We start from the raw sequence: 15076 nt of genomic DNA, 5'->3' as shown, positions 1-15076 counted from the left end.
ACCATCAAAGATTCATGGTATATGAGTTATCATTAATAACAGTAAATCTTATCTCCGAGGAGAGGTGTTTTCAAAACGACATCTCCGAGGAGACGTATTCAATCCTAAGCATGCTAGATATCAAGACATCGTCTATCATTAATATAGATAACAATAGGTAAACCTATGGTGATATGTGTTTTGGATGATAACATTTATGGAATGGCAAGTGTTTCATAGGATTAACTACTACAAGTAGTTTGTAAAAGCGCAATATATAGCACATGCAATATAAGTCTAGTTTTAAGTTGATCATGTAGATTATTTGAAGACATATGTTCAATATGATCAAGGAGATAGGACTTGCCTTCTCTGAAGTTTTGTTCTAGTTCTTGGTTGTAGTCGGGATCCTCCTCTCTCCTGACACTTCTCACACAACACTCACAAAACTCTGGTTGCTCTGCAATTGCGACTACGATCAATAATGGCTATATTAGATAAGAATCAAATAATACCAAATAAAAGCCAAATGAGCCATGTTAGATATCACAATATGACAAATGAGTAGATCTTGATTTTAGATTAATTTCAGCGAAAGAATCATCGAAATCGGAGCCAGAATGGAGAAGTTATCGCTCTCGGAATATTTAATCAGAAATTAAATAGGGAAATTACGAAATGGTAATGTTCACATGTGGGACCCAAATGAACAGTAATTGATTGGGCCGAAATGGGCTTGGATTGGGCCAAGACAGGCTTGGGATGCACAATACTAGACTACACAGTACTGGCCCACTCGGGTTGGGCTAGCCGGCTTTAATGAGCTAAGAAGCTGGGCTGGCCCACTAGAGCACGGCCTTTGGGTGACTGGTCCGGCCTGATAGACCGACCGCTACTGGGCCGAGCAGCGCGCATACGACGGCCCGACCACGCGCGTGCGTGCTCGCGGACACACTGGCCCGAGCGGAGTGGCGAAGGGGGGAATCGACGACGAGCGATTGTGGCGGAGCAAAAGCTCGGCAGCGCAAAGCTACGTGCGAGAAGGAAGCACGGGGGCGATGACATGCTAGCTAGGGGGTTGCGCGAGGGGGTGGGAAGCTCATCAAACTCGAAAATGGTGAGAAGCTGGATGGCGACCAGTGATGTGACAGAGCGGTGGCGGCGGAGGCGGCTCCGCTACCGATGCGGGCTGGCTCCTGTCAGGCTTCTGGTGAATAGACGATAGCACAGGGATGGCGACGTCCTCCTTGAGCTCCTGGGCATCACGTGGCCGGCTGATCGACAACGGCGAGCTGCAGCGGCATTCAATGGCGGCGGAGGCGGTGAATGGGAAACAAGGGGAAGGAGAGGGGGCCGGGGCTATGCTATTTATAGAGGGGGAAGGGAGCAGCGAGGCGATGCGGTCACTCGCGTCATGCGATCATCGGTGAGTTGAACGGTGGTGCGGCGGCAAGGTAGCGCCCACCTTTATTTCTACGGCATGGCCAGACTGTGTCGGCCACACACGTGCGCGAGTGCGGAAGTCACACAACGTGGCAAGATTTGCGCGCGCAAGCATGGGCGGAGAGAGAGTGAGAGAGAAAGGAGAGAGCGAGAGAAGCGGTGGTCGGTCAGGCGCGCGGGATATTTCCCAGAGAGGGGAAAACGGCGGCCAGCGACGTGCGTGTCACGCTGGAGGGAGGAGAAAGGGGGGAGAGGCGCGGGTGAGCAAGCAGGTCGGCGTGCAAGTGAGTGGGCCGAGCGGCGCGGTCGGGAGTGCACTGGCGAGCGTGCGGAGAGAGGAATCCGGCTCGGGGAAGAAATAAAAAAGAAAAAGAATTTGGTTTATTGGAATTAAATTCAAATGAGAGATTTGAATGTGAATTTGACTTTGGATTTGTGTTTGGATCGTTCAAATAAATATATTTGAATTATGATTTGAACTTGAATCTTGAGCTTCCTAAGATGATTTGAATCAAAGAATTTGAATTTGAATTGAATTTTAGCTGAATAGAATCTAAGAGTAGATTTGAATTTGAGAGACATTCAAATTCAAATCTGCACACAAAGAACCATAAAGATCTCAATCCAAAGCATATGAACCAGTTTAAAGCAGGGATTAATTCAGAAATTGTCTTGGTGCTATTTGGAATACTTAGCCCAAATAATATATTCGAATATATACATACGAGTATATATAATTCAAATATATATATCTTGGTTTTATATTGGTTTAAATAATTAAAAAAATTAATTTGAAGTGAAATTTGTAATAAATTTACATGCTAAAACTCAGGATGTTACAGTGAGAACCTTGGTTAAGGTGTTGGAAGGTTGGTAAAGTCAAGATGGTTAGAATTTTGTGGTGGTTTTTTATTTATTAGCTTGTACTTAATTATTTACTCACTTTTAACTTTTTTAAAGTAATGTTGTTTTATACAAAACATCCATAATTGGCATATTATTGTTTAAGCCTTCATATGCATAATTTTGTTCACAACTTACAGAGTACGACATATACGCATACTTGCTATAACCAAACAAACTCAGTTGGAGAAGACACTGAAGAGTTTAAAGATGGAGCATTCTAAGGTGTTTTCTACATTGGTTTGCCTGTGTAGTCGTCATGAAGAATCAAATCTACATAGTTTTGCTGCAGATTTATTTGCTTCTTAGCTCTCGAAGGTTACTTTTGTAAGACAATTGAAGTGCGATTAAGGAGGATATTATAATGATTATCATCAATTAAGTCATTATGTGTTAAGATTAATTTCTGGGCTCAGTACATAGATGAGATTGGTCGGTTTCTTGGATCGATCTCGAGAAATGGTGCCAAATTTCTCTCCTCAACTGCCTTATGAGGCTTTTAAGTTTGCTTAGATTGCACACAACTTTGGCACTTAGAACCTTTGATAGTAGAAAAAAATTGGAACTAAATTCATACTGAAAAACTGAGACATACAACTTAAATTTATACGATATAAACACAAGTGCCAAACATTGCCACAAATATGGTTTGCAGATTTATTACAAAAATCAGAAAGGGAAAAGCTGAACAATCCTCTACAATCATAGCCTTTACAAATAAAAATACCATTCTTCAACACGACCACTTTATTAGACTCAAACATCACCTTAAACTGAGATGGCCAAATAGGCCGTGCTTTTTGGGTTGGCACTTGGCCCGCTATTATGGGTGCGGCCCATTTACAAATGTGCAGGGCCGTCATAGCAAGACGGGATTGGCCGTGCTTAGGCCGACACCATGGCACGTCGAGCAAGCATGGCACGACCCACAGCACAGCACGGGCACACCGTTTAGCCTATTTAGCCTGTTAAATTTGGAAAAGTAGTTGTTTTTTACCATTTGAGCCCAAAAAATCACAAATTTCTTGATTTTTTAAATTTTCTTAATTTTTTCCTTTTTTATAAAATTTATCCAATTTTTTCATATGCTAACGGGCTAAATGTGGTTAATGGGACAAAAACAACCCATCGTGCCTACCGTGCCATGGGCCAGCTGATGCGCGTTTGCCTGATCTTCCGAAAGGTAATATGATAAGTCGATTAGTGGAGTTTTGACGTTGATGATCCAAAGGCTCTGACAAAGACAGATCGAGAACCCTCTCTGATTCTCTTTTTTTTAATTCTATCTCCTTTTTTGCACTCTTTGCTTCTTCTGTTTTTTTTTAACTCTTTGCTTCTTACTTGCTTTTCTTTTCTTTCTTCTTTTTTTTACGAATGTGACACAAACTCAAAACTCTTCTACTGCATTTACTAAGACCAGTGAGGTACGTGGGTCACAAACTTTTTTCGGAGAGCAGGGGTATAAAGGTACCTCTGTTTGGGCTATCGAGTGATACTCGGATTTTGTCGAACAATGCTCGATATGATGAGTACGTAGGGTGTCCGAGAGCAGCCAGAAACAAATAGAATCTGACTAGGTTGTGGAGGCGAAAACGAGTGGATAGTTGAATCCACTATGTGGTCGAACCCAAAAGGATGGTCGAATCCAAGGAGATAGTCGAAATGACTAGTGATCAAACCCGAGTAGATGGTCGAAATGACTAGTGATCGAACCCAAGTAAATAGTCAAAATAACTAGTGGTTGAACCCGAGTAGATGGTCTACTCGACTAGTGATCGAGCTCGGGTAGATGGTTGAAAAGACTAATGGTCGAACCCGAGTAGATGGTCAACTTGACTAAAGACACAATCTCGGCTATTACAGATAAGGACGGGCCGAGATACACAATGACTAAATAGCAAGACTCGACGCTAGAAACTAGATCACGATGACTCGACTAGCAACAAAGACACTAACGATGGACTCAAATTCAGCAACGTGAATACTGAAAACAAAATTGTGAAGGCATAAAGTGATTTGGACAGCGAAAAAACTAAGATCTAAATATTTTTGTAGGGCAATTTTCTGGACTCTAGGTAATAAAAAACGACAAAACAAAGGGGATAACTGAGATTACCTAACGGGCAACCGATTCCGAAAGGTAATATGATAAGTCGATTGGTAGAGTTTCGACGTTAATGATCCAAAGGCTCCAAACAGAACAGATCGAGAACTCTCGCAACCACTACACCACTACTCTGTGGTTATCAACCGTGCTAAGATGCGGTTGACCTTACCAAGAAGGCTTTTCCTACAAGTGAATTAAGAACACAAGTAAGAATAGGTAAATACAATCTAAATATTGTTAATTACCAATGAAGTACTCGAGTTGGGATTCTACAAACTGAACAAGCGACGAAACTGTATAAAACAAAATAATCTAAGCAAAATCCGAGCCTAAACTACGACAGCTACTGTGTATATATAGAGGGATGTGAGGAGGTCTACCTAGGTTTGTGCAGCCATAGGAAGAGGCGTACACAACCTGGACTCCGAACCCGACACGATTACAAGACCAAACTAGGTCTAAAACGGTGGTGCAGCACCTTATTTCTTTAACTCTGAATAAACTAAAAGTAACATTTGGTATACCTCATATGCATTGGAAAGGGCTCGCCGTAAGCTTTCCAGAATGTCCAAGATTGCATAAATCGGATTTTGTATGAGAGAGTTATGCTCATTTTACCAACGTGCTATCATGTGACTCGATCACGACAACGACTAGAGCTCGGCATTGAGTTCAAGTAAACTTGGCCTTCGAGGGGTGACGTCCGGGTAAGATTGTGGTGCTTCTCCCACATTCCTAAGCAATAAAACATCACAAGAATTTAGTAGAAATCCATCCAAGGAAGGATGAACAGCGAGAAACAAGTTCACCTAGTGGTCTAATTGTCGTGCACGTGCTCTTGTAATTGAACCTTGTTTGATTTGAGGATTATTGGTGGTATTGATCGTATCCGAAGGAGACATAGGCTCATCGCTAGCATGGTATGACCCAGCCTTACGTGGGTTGTGCCTAGGCCGAATGCTCAGCACACGGGCCGGTACGGCATGACTCACTTGGCTAACGGGCCAAACCGGGCAATGCCGTTACCAGTCTTGAGCCGTGCTGTGCCAGGCTGCCCATTTGGCCAGCCCTACCTTAAACCCATCTCTAAAGAGAAGGGACACTAATTAGATTCTTGTTTATTGATGGGATATGTTGTACGTTCCTTAGCTACACGATCTTTTTTAAGTAAACTTCAGATGTAACGTGCCAACACCATGAACAGTAGCATGTAACCCATTCCCCATTATGACAGAAGAATCCTGAGCGACCTGATAAGAAGAGAATATTGAAACACTAGGACACATATATACATCGAAAGAACAGTAGGTAAATTACCATACCCGGTAGCTCCATCTCCAGTGTTGCTAATGATCACATTGGTAGACTTTGAATTCTGTCCTTGATTAAAATTTATTCCTTTGCGGTGTTAATATTTTTTAGCCCAATATCCAACCTCGCCGCACACGAAACAAGGTTTATCCTCTATGTCCATCCTCTTCTTTTGAAGTTGGTGTTTTGTTTGGTCTTGTTATTTTTTCCTTTGAACTTGCCAGTAGAGGACTGTTGCACTATATTTGTGCTAGATTGTCCCTCTCCTCCTTTGGCATGCACATCTTTAGCCCAATCTTTTTCCTCAATATCAAGAGACATGATCAGTCTCTCAACAGATATTTCTTGACTCTTGTTCTTTAGAGCAGTGGCAAAATTTCTCCATGAAGGAGGCAATTTAGTAATAATGACTCTAGCCACAAACTTGTCGTGTAATTCACACTTAAGAAATTCGAGTTCCTTTACAATACACTGAATCTCGTAAGCCTACTCAACTATAGACCGATTATCAGTCATCTTGTAGTCATGATGCTACACTATGATATACAGTTCATTGTCTGCATCTGACGCACCAAATTTGGTATTCAGTGCATCCCACAAATCATTTGTTTTCTTTATGTGCATATACACATCACAAAGATGATCAGCAAGAGCATTAATAACACATCCTACAAAGAGTGTGTTGGCATTCTAGAACTTCTTCTCCTCTTCAGAGGTAAGAGTCCCTGCAGGTTTACTAGACGCAACCCAGTAGCAGTTCATAGCTGTAAGCCACATAGTGGCTTTAACCTGCCATCTCTTAAAGTGTACACCGATAAACTTATCCGGTTTATGTGCTTTAGCAAAACCAACTATTGTTAAATCAAAGTGCCTACAATAAAGTTTTTAGATTATTGGATAAACACACTTTTAGATTTAATTTAATCCCTAAATAAGCCATAAATACAAACTGATAAATCAAAAACATGATATGATGACAGTTCAACCTAGTCATGTAGGTAACAGAACAATGTATATAGCACTCGAATGCAATCACTATCATGTAGCATCACAAAACTACCCAGCATGGTAAACATGACTAAATAGAGATTGATCATAGCGCACGTACCGATCGGCAGCGTGAGATGAAGAAGCCCACGTGATGGCGATGCAGAAGAAGACGACGACCAGGAAGTAGAACATGAGTACTTGATGGAGATGAGGAAGCAAATCACGAGTAGTCGTATAGAGCGCTTTTAAAAAATCTTATTCGTTCTCTCCCGTTGCAGGATCCCAAGGACAACGGTTCCGAAGACCTGCTCTCCCGATCATCGGTGCACGCCGACATAACATGACGGAGTAGACTACCTGTGCCTATGCAGTACAGAGAAATAGGCAAAACTCTAATTGCGTGTGTCTTTTATAGTGACAGTCGGTAGGTATATATATAAAAAAATTACGTGGTTAATACGTGCTACCATCGAATTCTTAATCGATATAATTTCCATATACATTTGTTTGCCCACACAACAAAAGAATAAAACTATAAAAAAAATGTTGCAGTTGTGCAAGCTACTGGACCTGATTTCGGTAGACCATTCACGTAGGTGTCATACATGCCTACTATGTTATGCGTCGCACCCTTCGCCCCGGTCATGGCCTGGCCTGATAAGGTAAGAGCGCGCGCGCGTGTTCTTCTAATCCTGATGAGTTAAAGAGTGAAAAAAAGAACTTATTTTAAATTGGTCTTCCTCCACCTCTACTTAGAGGTGTAGGACTAAAGAATTGCAACTCGTTTTATATATTAAGCCTTTAAAATTTATTTAGAATTACACAAATATAATAATCAAACCCATATATTCTAACATCTAGCTCTTCAGACGAGCGATGCTCCTCATCAAACGCTATTGTGAAGTGATACGGTAGTAGTCAATCAAGAGTTACAGAATATATATATATATATATATATATATATATATATATATATAAAAAGTGTTATTATATATCTATAGTGTAAAATGATATTCTACACCTAAAATCAACATCCAACCCAACTAATCAACGTAGCCCACTTCCTTGTCTCGTTAGTGTAGCATATGGCCCAACATAGCCTCCTTAGCCAGCCCAACTCCACCCGTGCCCCGAGGCCCGTTTGCGTTCGTGCTTCAGTCGGATGGCAGGTTCTGTTGCTGAGTTTGGCTTCGATGGGCCCAGGAATTAATCAGCGCTGTTGCATGGCATTTTGCATGGCACGTGGGAGCATTGATGCATTACTTTTTGTATGACATGTGGGGGACTTTGATGGATGGCTTTTTGCATGGTAGAGGCATGCATGTCCATACACTTTTTGCATGCATGCGAGCTGATTTTTATGTGCATGTGCTCGGTCAAGCCGTGGTGGACTCGGCCATGTAGGCCAAGCGGGTTTGGTGTCTGAGGTGACTAGTTTCATGTTATAGAAAAAATATTTAATAATTTTAGTCGTTATAAGTTATAATGTAGTTGTTCAGTAGGTTGTGTTAGTAGTTATCGGCAGTTGTTTAGTATTGTTAATAGTTTTATTCAGTAATATTAATAGTTGTTTAATAGTTATAAGTTATAGTAAATTATTTAGTAGTTTGTGTCAGTAGTATTAGTAGTTTTTTAATAATGTTAGTAGTTTTTTTCAGTAGTTATCAGTAGCCGGTTCATATCCCGTAGTCAGTAGTTGTATTAATAGTTGTTCGATAGTGTCAGTTATTATCTTTCAGTAAGTTTGTTAAGTAGTGTTACAGTAGTGTCAGTAGTATTAATTTGAGAATAATATTATTCTAGTTGTGAAGCAATAGTGTATTCTTATTTAAAATAATCAAATTCATCTAAATATTTGATTCCACGCTGACTATCTATACAATGCCGTGATTGAAAAGGGGTACATACAGTTAGTACTCCATAATAAATAGAAAATAATATAGGAGTCCATAATGAATAAAAAACAATATAGGAGACTAGTACTGAGTGGCCACGTCCTGCATGCAGGCCCCTGGACGGCTCCGTGCACGAGCCACTGAGCGTGAGTGATACGGAGTAATTCCTTCATACGCTGCAGGCCGCGCTACGCATGCATGGCACAAAAAGCGCGCTAGCTGATTAATTAGCTGCCTTTGCGACGCGCACGGATCTGCATGCATGGCGCGCGGGTGGCCGTTCGGTAGGACGCGCTCGTGGGGCTCGGTCGGACGCACGGAGCGCTAGATCGGTCCGACTGGCTCACGTGTAAAATAACTATTCTACACCCTATATATATAATGCTGTGGTATATGTTATATAATTATATAATGCTAGCAAGTGAGCACAGTCATCCATGATCCAAAAGAAAATTGCCAGATCCTATTAGAGATTCTGAAACAGAGAACACAGAGACAGATTGATGCCTCCTCTGTGGATTGTCCTATAGAACATGAACATGCACGTCCAAATAAATCTCTAATTAAACAGGTTCTGGTTCATATACTTCCTGATCAGAAACGGTTAAGCATCTTTCTCTTTGCACCTGCAGTCATTTAATCTTACCTTTGCGCTTTGTTAAGCTGAAGTGTTCAATAGTGTCAGTTGTACCTCAACAAGCTATTTATCCTAGCTAGCTGTCCATGCGCAAGCAAACAGGATATGATTTCAATTGGAATTTTATCCACCTGGTGTTTGCAACATATACCACAGCAGGCATGTTTTACAAAAAAAAAAAAAAAAAAAAACACTATCAATCACCATTCATCAGCACAAAACACACTCTCCATTAATTTTCCCCTGCTCCCAACTGAAGATGAACAGTGTATAGTCCATAATTATTGCAGAAAGAAACGTAATACCTGGGTGGTTACCATGCAATAATCATATATAGTCCTGATTTGAACATAGATATACTCTATGTTAGTCTTTTGCTACTTCTTCGTCCACGCATGAAAATGCAAGTAATTAACTTAAGCCACTACTCCAATTAACAAGTTTCCTAGCAATTAAGATGTCTGCTCATGGCAAGCAATACCAGATATCAAAGCAAGCAGTCAGCATGATCCATCAATGTATGGTGCGTTTGGTTAGAAAACAATGATGGATAGGATATGACTATTTATATTTTGTTGAATGGAACGATCTAATTTTTTATTTGGTAATATGGATAAGACGATCTAATTTCTTATTTTGTTGGACGGATAGAATATGAATGTGGTTAGTCAAAATTTTGTAGCACCGGTTTGTCATGTATTTTGTTTTTCATAAAAATATAGTCATACGAGATCTTGTTTTATTGATTTAATTGTAACAAAAAATAGTACAATCAGATCGCAAATTAAATAAACAGTTTAAGAGATAATATTATTTAAAGCATGTTAATAAAAAATATATTTACTCTAACTAACTAAAATAAACCATATGTATAAAACTCATATAAAATATGGATAGCTCCATCCAGTATTTTTTAGTGGATAAATTCATCCAACATCTTAAACGAATATTTCCACAAACGCCTAAAAACTGGATGGCTATATATGACAATTAGAAACATAAATAAATTGCAGAATATGACTGGGGATATGCAGATGGAAGATGGAATGCTATGCAGAACTGTATAATACCATTCTCAAGCGAGGGTGGCAGCATCCAAGCGAGGACGTAGCGCCAGCTGATCTGTGGCAGCCGCAGTGGCCCGGCGATATCCTCGACCAGCAGGCCGTAGGGCTCGCGGAGGAAATCCACGACTTGGCTGTCGCGCACGTCGACGCAGAAGAGGTACTGCCTCAGGAAGAAGTAGACGACGTCGGGGTTGGCGGGGTGCACGAGCGCGAGCATGGGGACCTCCTCCAGCATCCGCGTCCGCCTGTCGTCCGGCCAGACCTTCGCTAGCCCCGTCACGCACCGCTAGCTACTTCCACAACGACGCCATGACGGACGGATCCAAGACCATCGTCCAGACGGCCACCAGCGTTTCCCCCCCCCCCCGGGGGGGGGGGGGGAGGGGCGGTTCTCCGGGGCGGCGCCTTGTCTTCGATGTCGAACACCTCCGGGAGATCCATGTGGCGCAGCACCGGGTGGTCGGCGAGACGGCGAGAGGGTTGCAGCCGAGGAGTTCAAACACGAGGTTGACCCACCAGAGCTTCCCGTCGTGGGGGATCACGTCGTCGATAGGCCGCGCCCAGTCCCGGTCGGCCATGAAGGGACAGCTCATGTCCCTCTCGACCCACGCATCCGTGCCCGAGCGGAAGGAGAGGAGGCTGGCGCGGTCGGCGTCCTCGACAAGCCCGAGCTCGGCGACCACGTACTCGTCGCTGCCGGGGAGGGAGACCGGAGACGAGACCGACTTTCTTGATGTTGGATATGCCGGGCTGCGCGGGCCGGTCGCGGTCGCGGTCGGGGATACGCACGGCGGTGCCGGTGGCCGCGTAGCGTCCGGCAGCGGCGGCGGCGGCCGCGAGGAAGTCGCGCACCATGAGTCCACGACGAGGAGTCGAGAGGATGCCCGGGGGGTAGCGCGCCACGACGAGGAGACGAGAAGAGAGGCATGGTGTGGGCTTTGGGGAGATGGATGGATGGGTGGCCATCGGGGGCGTTTGGCGTGCGGTGCAAGATTTGATTCCGATTCACGCTTACTTTGCCGGCTGCCGCTGCGGCGTGGTGAAATCGTGAACGGAGGAGCAAGGCTGTAAGAACAGATAGGTAAGAACAGAGAGCACGCGCGGAGGTGAGGTTGGGCAGCAGAGCGGCTCCAATGGAGGCAATTTTCCGATTACTACACAAACCACAGCATCGGAGATCGGACTGAGCAACCGTCATCTTCGCTGGATCTTGATAGACGTGAGGCACTCGTAGCTACTGGCTACCAAGAGCATCACCGGCCCGCTTGCTTGGTCCAGCGGCCGGAGGACAAACGAGAGGCAAAAAAAGAAAACGAGGTGAAGCACTTGGGTGGATGGTGAAGACAACTAGCGAGATGATTCATCTCGTTGCAGGAGCAGCTCCGATGGAGCTTATTTTCATATTACTACGGCTACATGTTTTTAACGCTACGAGATGCTCACGTTTGTATAAATAGGTGGGCACTAGGATTTGAACGTGGTGTGTGTGATTCCACTGCCCCGCGGAGAGGACATTCCCAGCTTCCGAAAAGTTGTTTCACAAGTTCACCTTTCCATTTCGGGGCATCGGATGGTCGGTGGGTGGGGCGGGGCTTATACCATTGGATCACATTAAGTTGCATACTCGTAATTTCTTTGTGAAACATAAATAGCTTAAAACACATTAGAGCTGCCGAACCAAATGGTTCTTGAGACAGCTCTCGGGGGAGCGATCCGAGTTCAAGTCCCGACGCTACTCCGGAGACGCTCGAGCAGCTCCTGTGCAGTTGTATGAGTGTAAGCCTCCTCTTTGAAAAAAAGTCTAAAAATAATTTAATGTCCTATCGGAGTTGGGGGGGGGGGGGGGGTTTATAAAAGGATTAATTTAGAGCACCAGGCTTCTCCTACAAGATCATAGCAAAATGCAGCGGGATTTTCGTCAGTTGAATCGTCATGTATCAGACAATTTCCCAATGTTACCACTCTAGTTTTCCTTCGCCTCCAGCTGCTGGCTGCTCTGACTTATGAGGCTATGACCTGCACACCGTCTCCCGTGATGTACAATGTGGGTTTCGTATATGTAGATGTAACATACAAACTGTTTTCACCCCCCCCCCCCCACACACACACACACTGCAACGTACATGTACGGTATGAATCAAGGATGTATACCTGGTCTCACGACATTAGCATTTCCCTTTTCCCCTTCCTTTTCAGTAAGGGTGCAAGAAAGCTTCTGGGGCCATACCAAGGGCTGTTTGCCAAATGTGAACCACTTGTATATAGTATGGTCGGATACTCGGATGACAAATTTAGTTGTCTCCTGTTTAGTTTATGATGCCCTCTACCGTTTTACTGATGATGTCAGACGATAGCCACCTTTCTCCTGCTTGTTTGCCCATTCACAATCGCTGAGGACAACTTCCTGATTCTGTAGCCAAAACAACCGATACTCCCTATCGTACAAAAAAAACAACTAATACCTAATAATTGAAGCAAGCATGAACCTCTCCAAATCAAAATTGTATCAATTAGGTTCGCATTGTACCAAAGCTGTGCACAAGAATTTGACTGTCGACTTGGACAAAAAAAGGAAAAGGCAAGTGCTGCCACAAATTCCCACACATTCACATACATGTACATCATCTTACAAACAAACCTGCTTGAACAGCTACATATCTTCATTCTTCACTAAATGCTCATAAAAACTAGTATTAGTGCATCCTCAAGCAGAAGCATTGCTACCAGCTCAAACCCGAACGACGAAAACTCAGTGTCAGAAACTCAGAATCACAAGACAACAGAACATCATACTCCATCCCAGACTAAAGTAGAAAGACACAACCCTTGCTACCATTCACCACAATTAGCACCAGTCTTTTCTCCTTCTAAAACATACCTTCCGTTGGTTCTGCATGCGCACACGCCCAGCATGTCGCAATACTTCATTTGGAAAGGGGGCTGCTTTGTGCAAGCACTCACCGTCAAGTCGCGTATTTCTATCCACCAAGTTCTGCATGAAATCCGGTGTCGGCATGCCAGCTGCAACCAGCCGAACTGCCTAAATTGTCAGCATGGTGTGATTTCTAGAGGTGGATGAAAGTTTTGAGAAACCTCATGACCATTAGCAAAGAAAAACTGGGGTTCTCGGTTCTCTAAAACTGTGATCATAATAACATGTGGTCTTCTAGTAAAATTTACTCTTTCTTTTGAATACAATTTACTCTTTCTTTTGAATACAATTTTCTCTGATCACCTCACAACTTCAATTGTTACCAAAGAAATCAGTTAAATGTCATCGGAGTATGGACAATCAAGTTCAGTATGTGCCACAGAGCAACTATAGCAGTAGGTGTCCAATAGCCCAAAGCTAAATTTCAATACCAGTGCCTCCTACATGCGCGTGCAGGAGGTGTCGAAGTCGTCGGGCGCAACCCTGGCCATCCACTCGGCGAGGCTCCTCTTGACCTCGCCGTGGTTGACGAAGGCGAGCTCGTACATGCTGCACAGGTTGACCACCACCGTCTCGTTGAGCGCCGCTGTAGGCACCCTCTCGAGCGCGCCCTCGAGCACCTTGATGGCGTCGCCGAGGTCCCGCGAGTACATGAGGCACAGCGCCTTGTTGTTCAGCGCCACCGCGTCCGCGGGGTCGGCCTCGATGCAGCGCTCGTACTCCCGCACCGCCGCCGCGTAGTCCTTGGCCACGACGCACTCGAGCGCGCGGTTGCGAGCGAGGAGGTTGGCGTACTGCGCGGGGTCGTCAGCCGCAGCGGCCACTGAATCCACGTGGCGGAAGGCGGCGGAGGCCACGGCGAGGTTACCGATCTGGAGGTGCGCATATGCGAGGCGGGAGAGGAGGACCGGGTTGCCCGGCTCGCGGGCGGCGATGTCGGCGAGGAGCGCGAGCGCGACGTCGAACTCGCGGTGAGCGAGGTGGTCGGCGGCGAGGAGGGACGCAACGAGCGCGTCGCGGCGGCGCCACTCGGGGTGGCTGGCGTCGCGGCGGGTGCGGACGGAGGAGAGGAGAGTGTAGAGGCGGTCGAGCGCGAGGGGGCGGTCGGGGAGGAAGAGCGGGAGGAGGGCGTGGAGGAGGCGGATGAGGAAGGGCGGCGGCGGGCAGGCGGGGTCCGGGTGGAGGGAAGCGAGGAGAGCTGCGGCGTCGGGGAAGCGGCGGAGCTTGGCGAGGGAGAGGGCGGAGAGCGCGGAGAGGAGGAGGCGGTGGTGCGGATGCGGCGCGTGAGAGGGGTGGGAGAGGTGGGAGAGGTGGGAGAGTAGCGCCTGCCACTGCCCCCGCGTGGCCAGGTCGTACGGGACCGAGAGATCGGGGAGGCCTGGCGCGGCGGAGTCGGTCGCCGCCGCCGGCGGAGACGTGGGGGAGGAGGTGGCGGCCATGGCGCGATGGGGATCGAGATCGGGATCTCGGCGACGGAGGAGGACGTGGTCGGACTAGTTAGGATCGCCAAGGAGGCTGGCCGACAGGTCGTGTGTGCTGGAAACGAACTGTACAACGGTATTGGGCTCCTTGTTTTGGGTTATTACGTGGGTTTGGGCCTGCAATAAATCTTAGGTGCTGTTTGGTTGGGTCATTTTAGCCCGTAAACGGTTCACAGTGGGAAATGTTTTTATTTTTATACTTCGAATTTTTAAAAAAAAACTAGACATCCGTTTAAAATTTGTCGTCCTTCCAACAAGAGATAGGTTTAAAATAATAAAGATGTCGTCCTTCCAACAGGTGACTGGTTAAAAAATCTAAAAAACAATATGT

General features: G+C 45.1%; 1 protein-coding gene across 1 annotated transcript; it reads right to left on the bottom strand.

Annotated features, from left to right (window-relative positions):
- Nucleotides 1-12890: 12890 nt before the first annotated feature.
- LOC133922006 (uncharacterized) lies at nucleotides 12891-14814 on the bottom strand. Its single transcript, XM_062367145.1, has one exon. It carries the CDS (start codon nucleotides 14701-14703, stop codon nucleotides 13705-13707), a length of 999 nt encoding a protein of 332 aa, XP_062223129.1. The 5' UTR covers nucleotides 14704-14814; the 3' UTR covers nucleotides 12891-13704.
- Nucleotides 14815-15076: the final 262 nt, after the last annotated feature.

The sequence above is a fragment of the Phragmites australis genome, chromosome 6 (assembly GCF_958298935.1).
Source record: "Phragmites australis chromosome 6, lpPhrAust1.1, whole genome shotgun sequence".
Taxonomy (NCBI): Eukaryota; Viridiplantae; Streptophyta; class Magnoliopsida; order Poales; family Poaceae; genus Phragmites; species Phragmites australis.
This window is presented reverse-complemented; position numbering and strand designations above follow the sequence as displayed.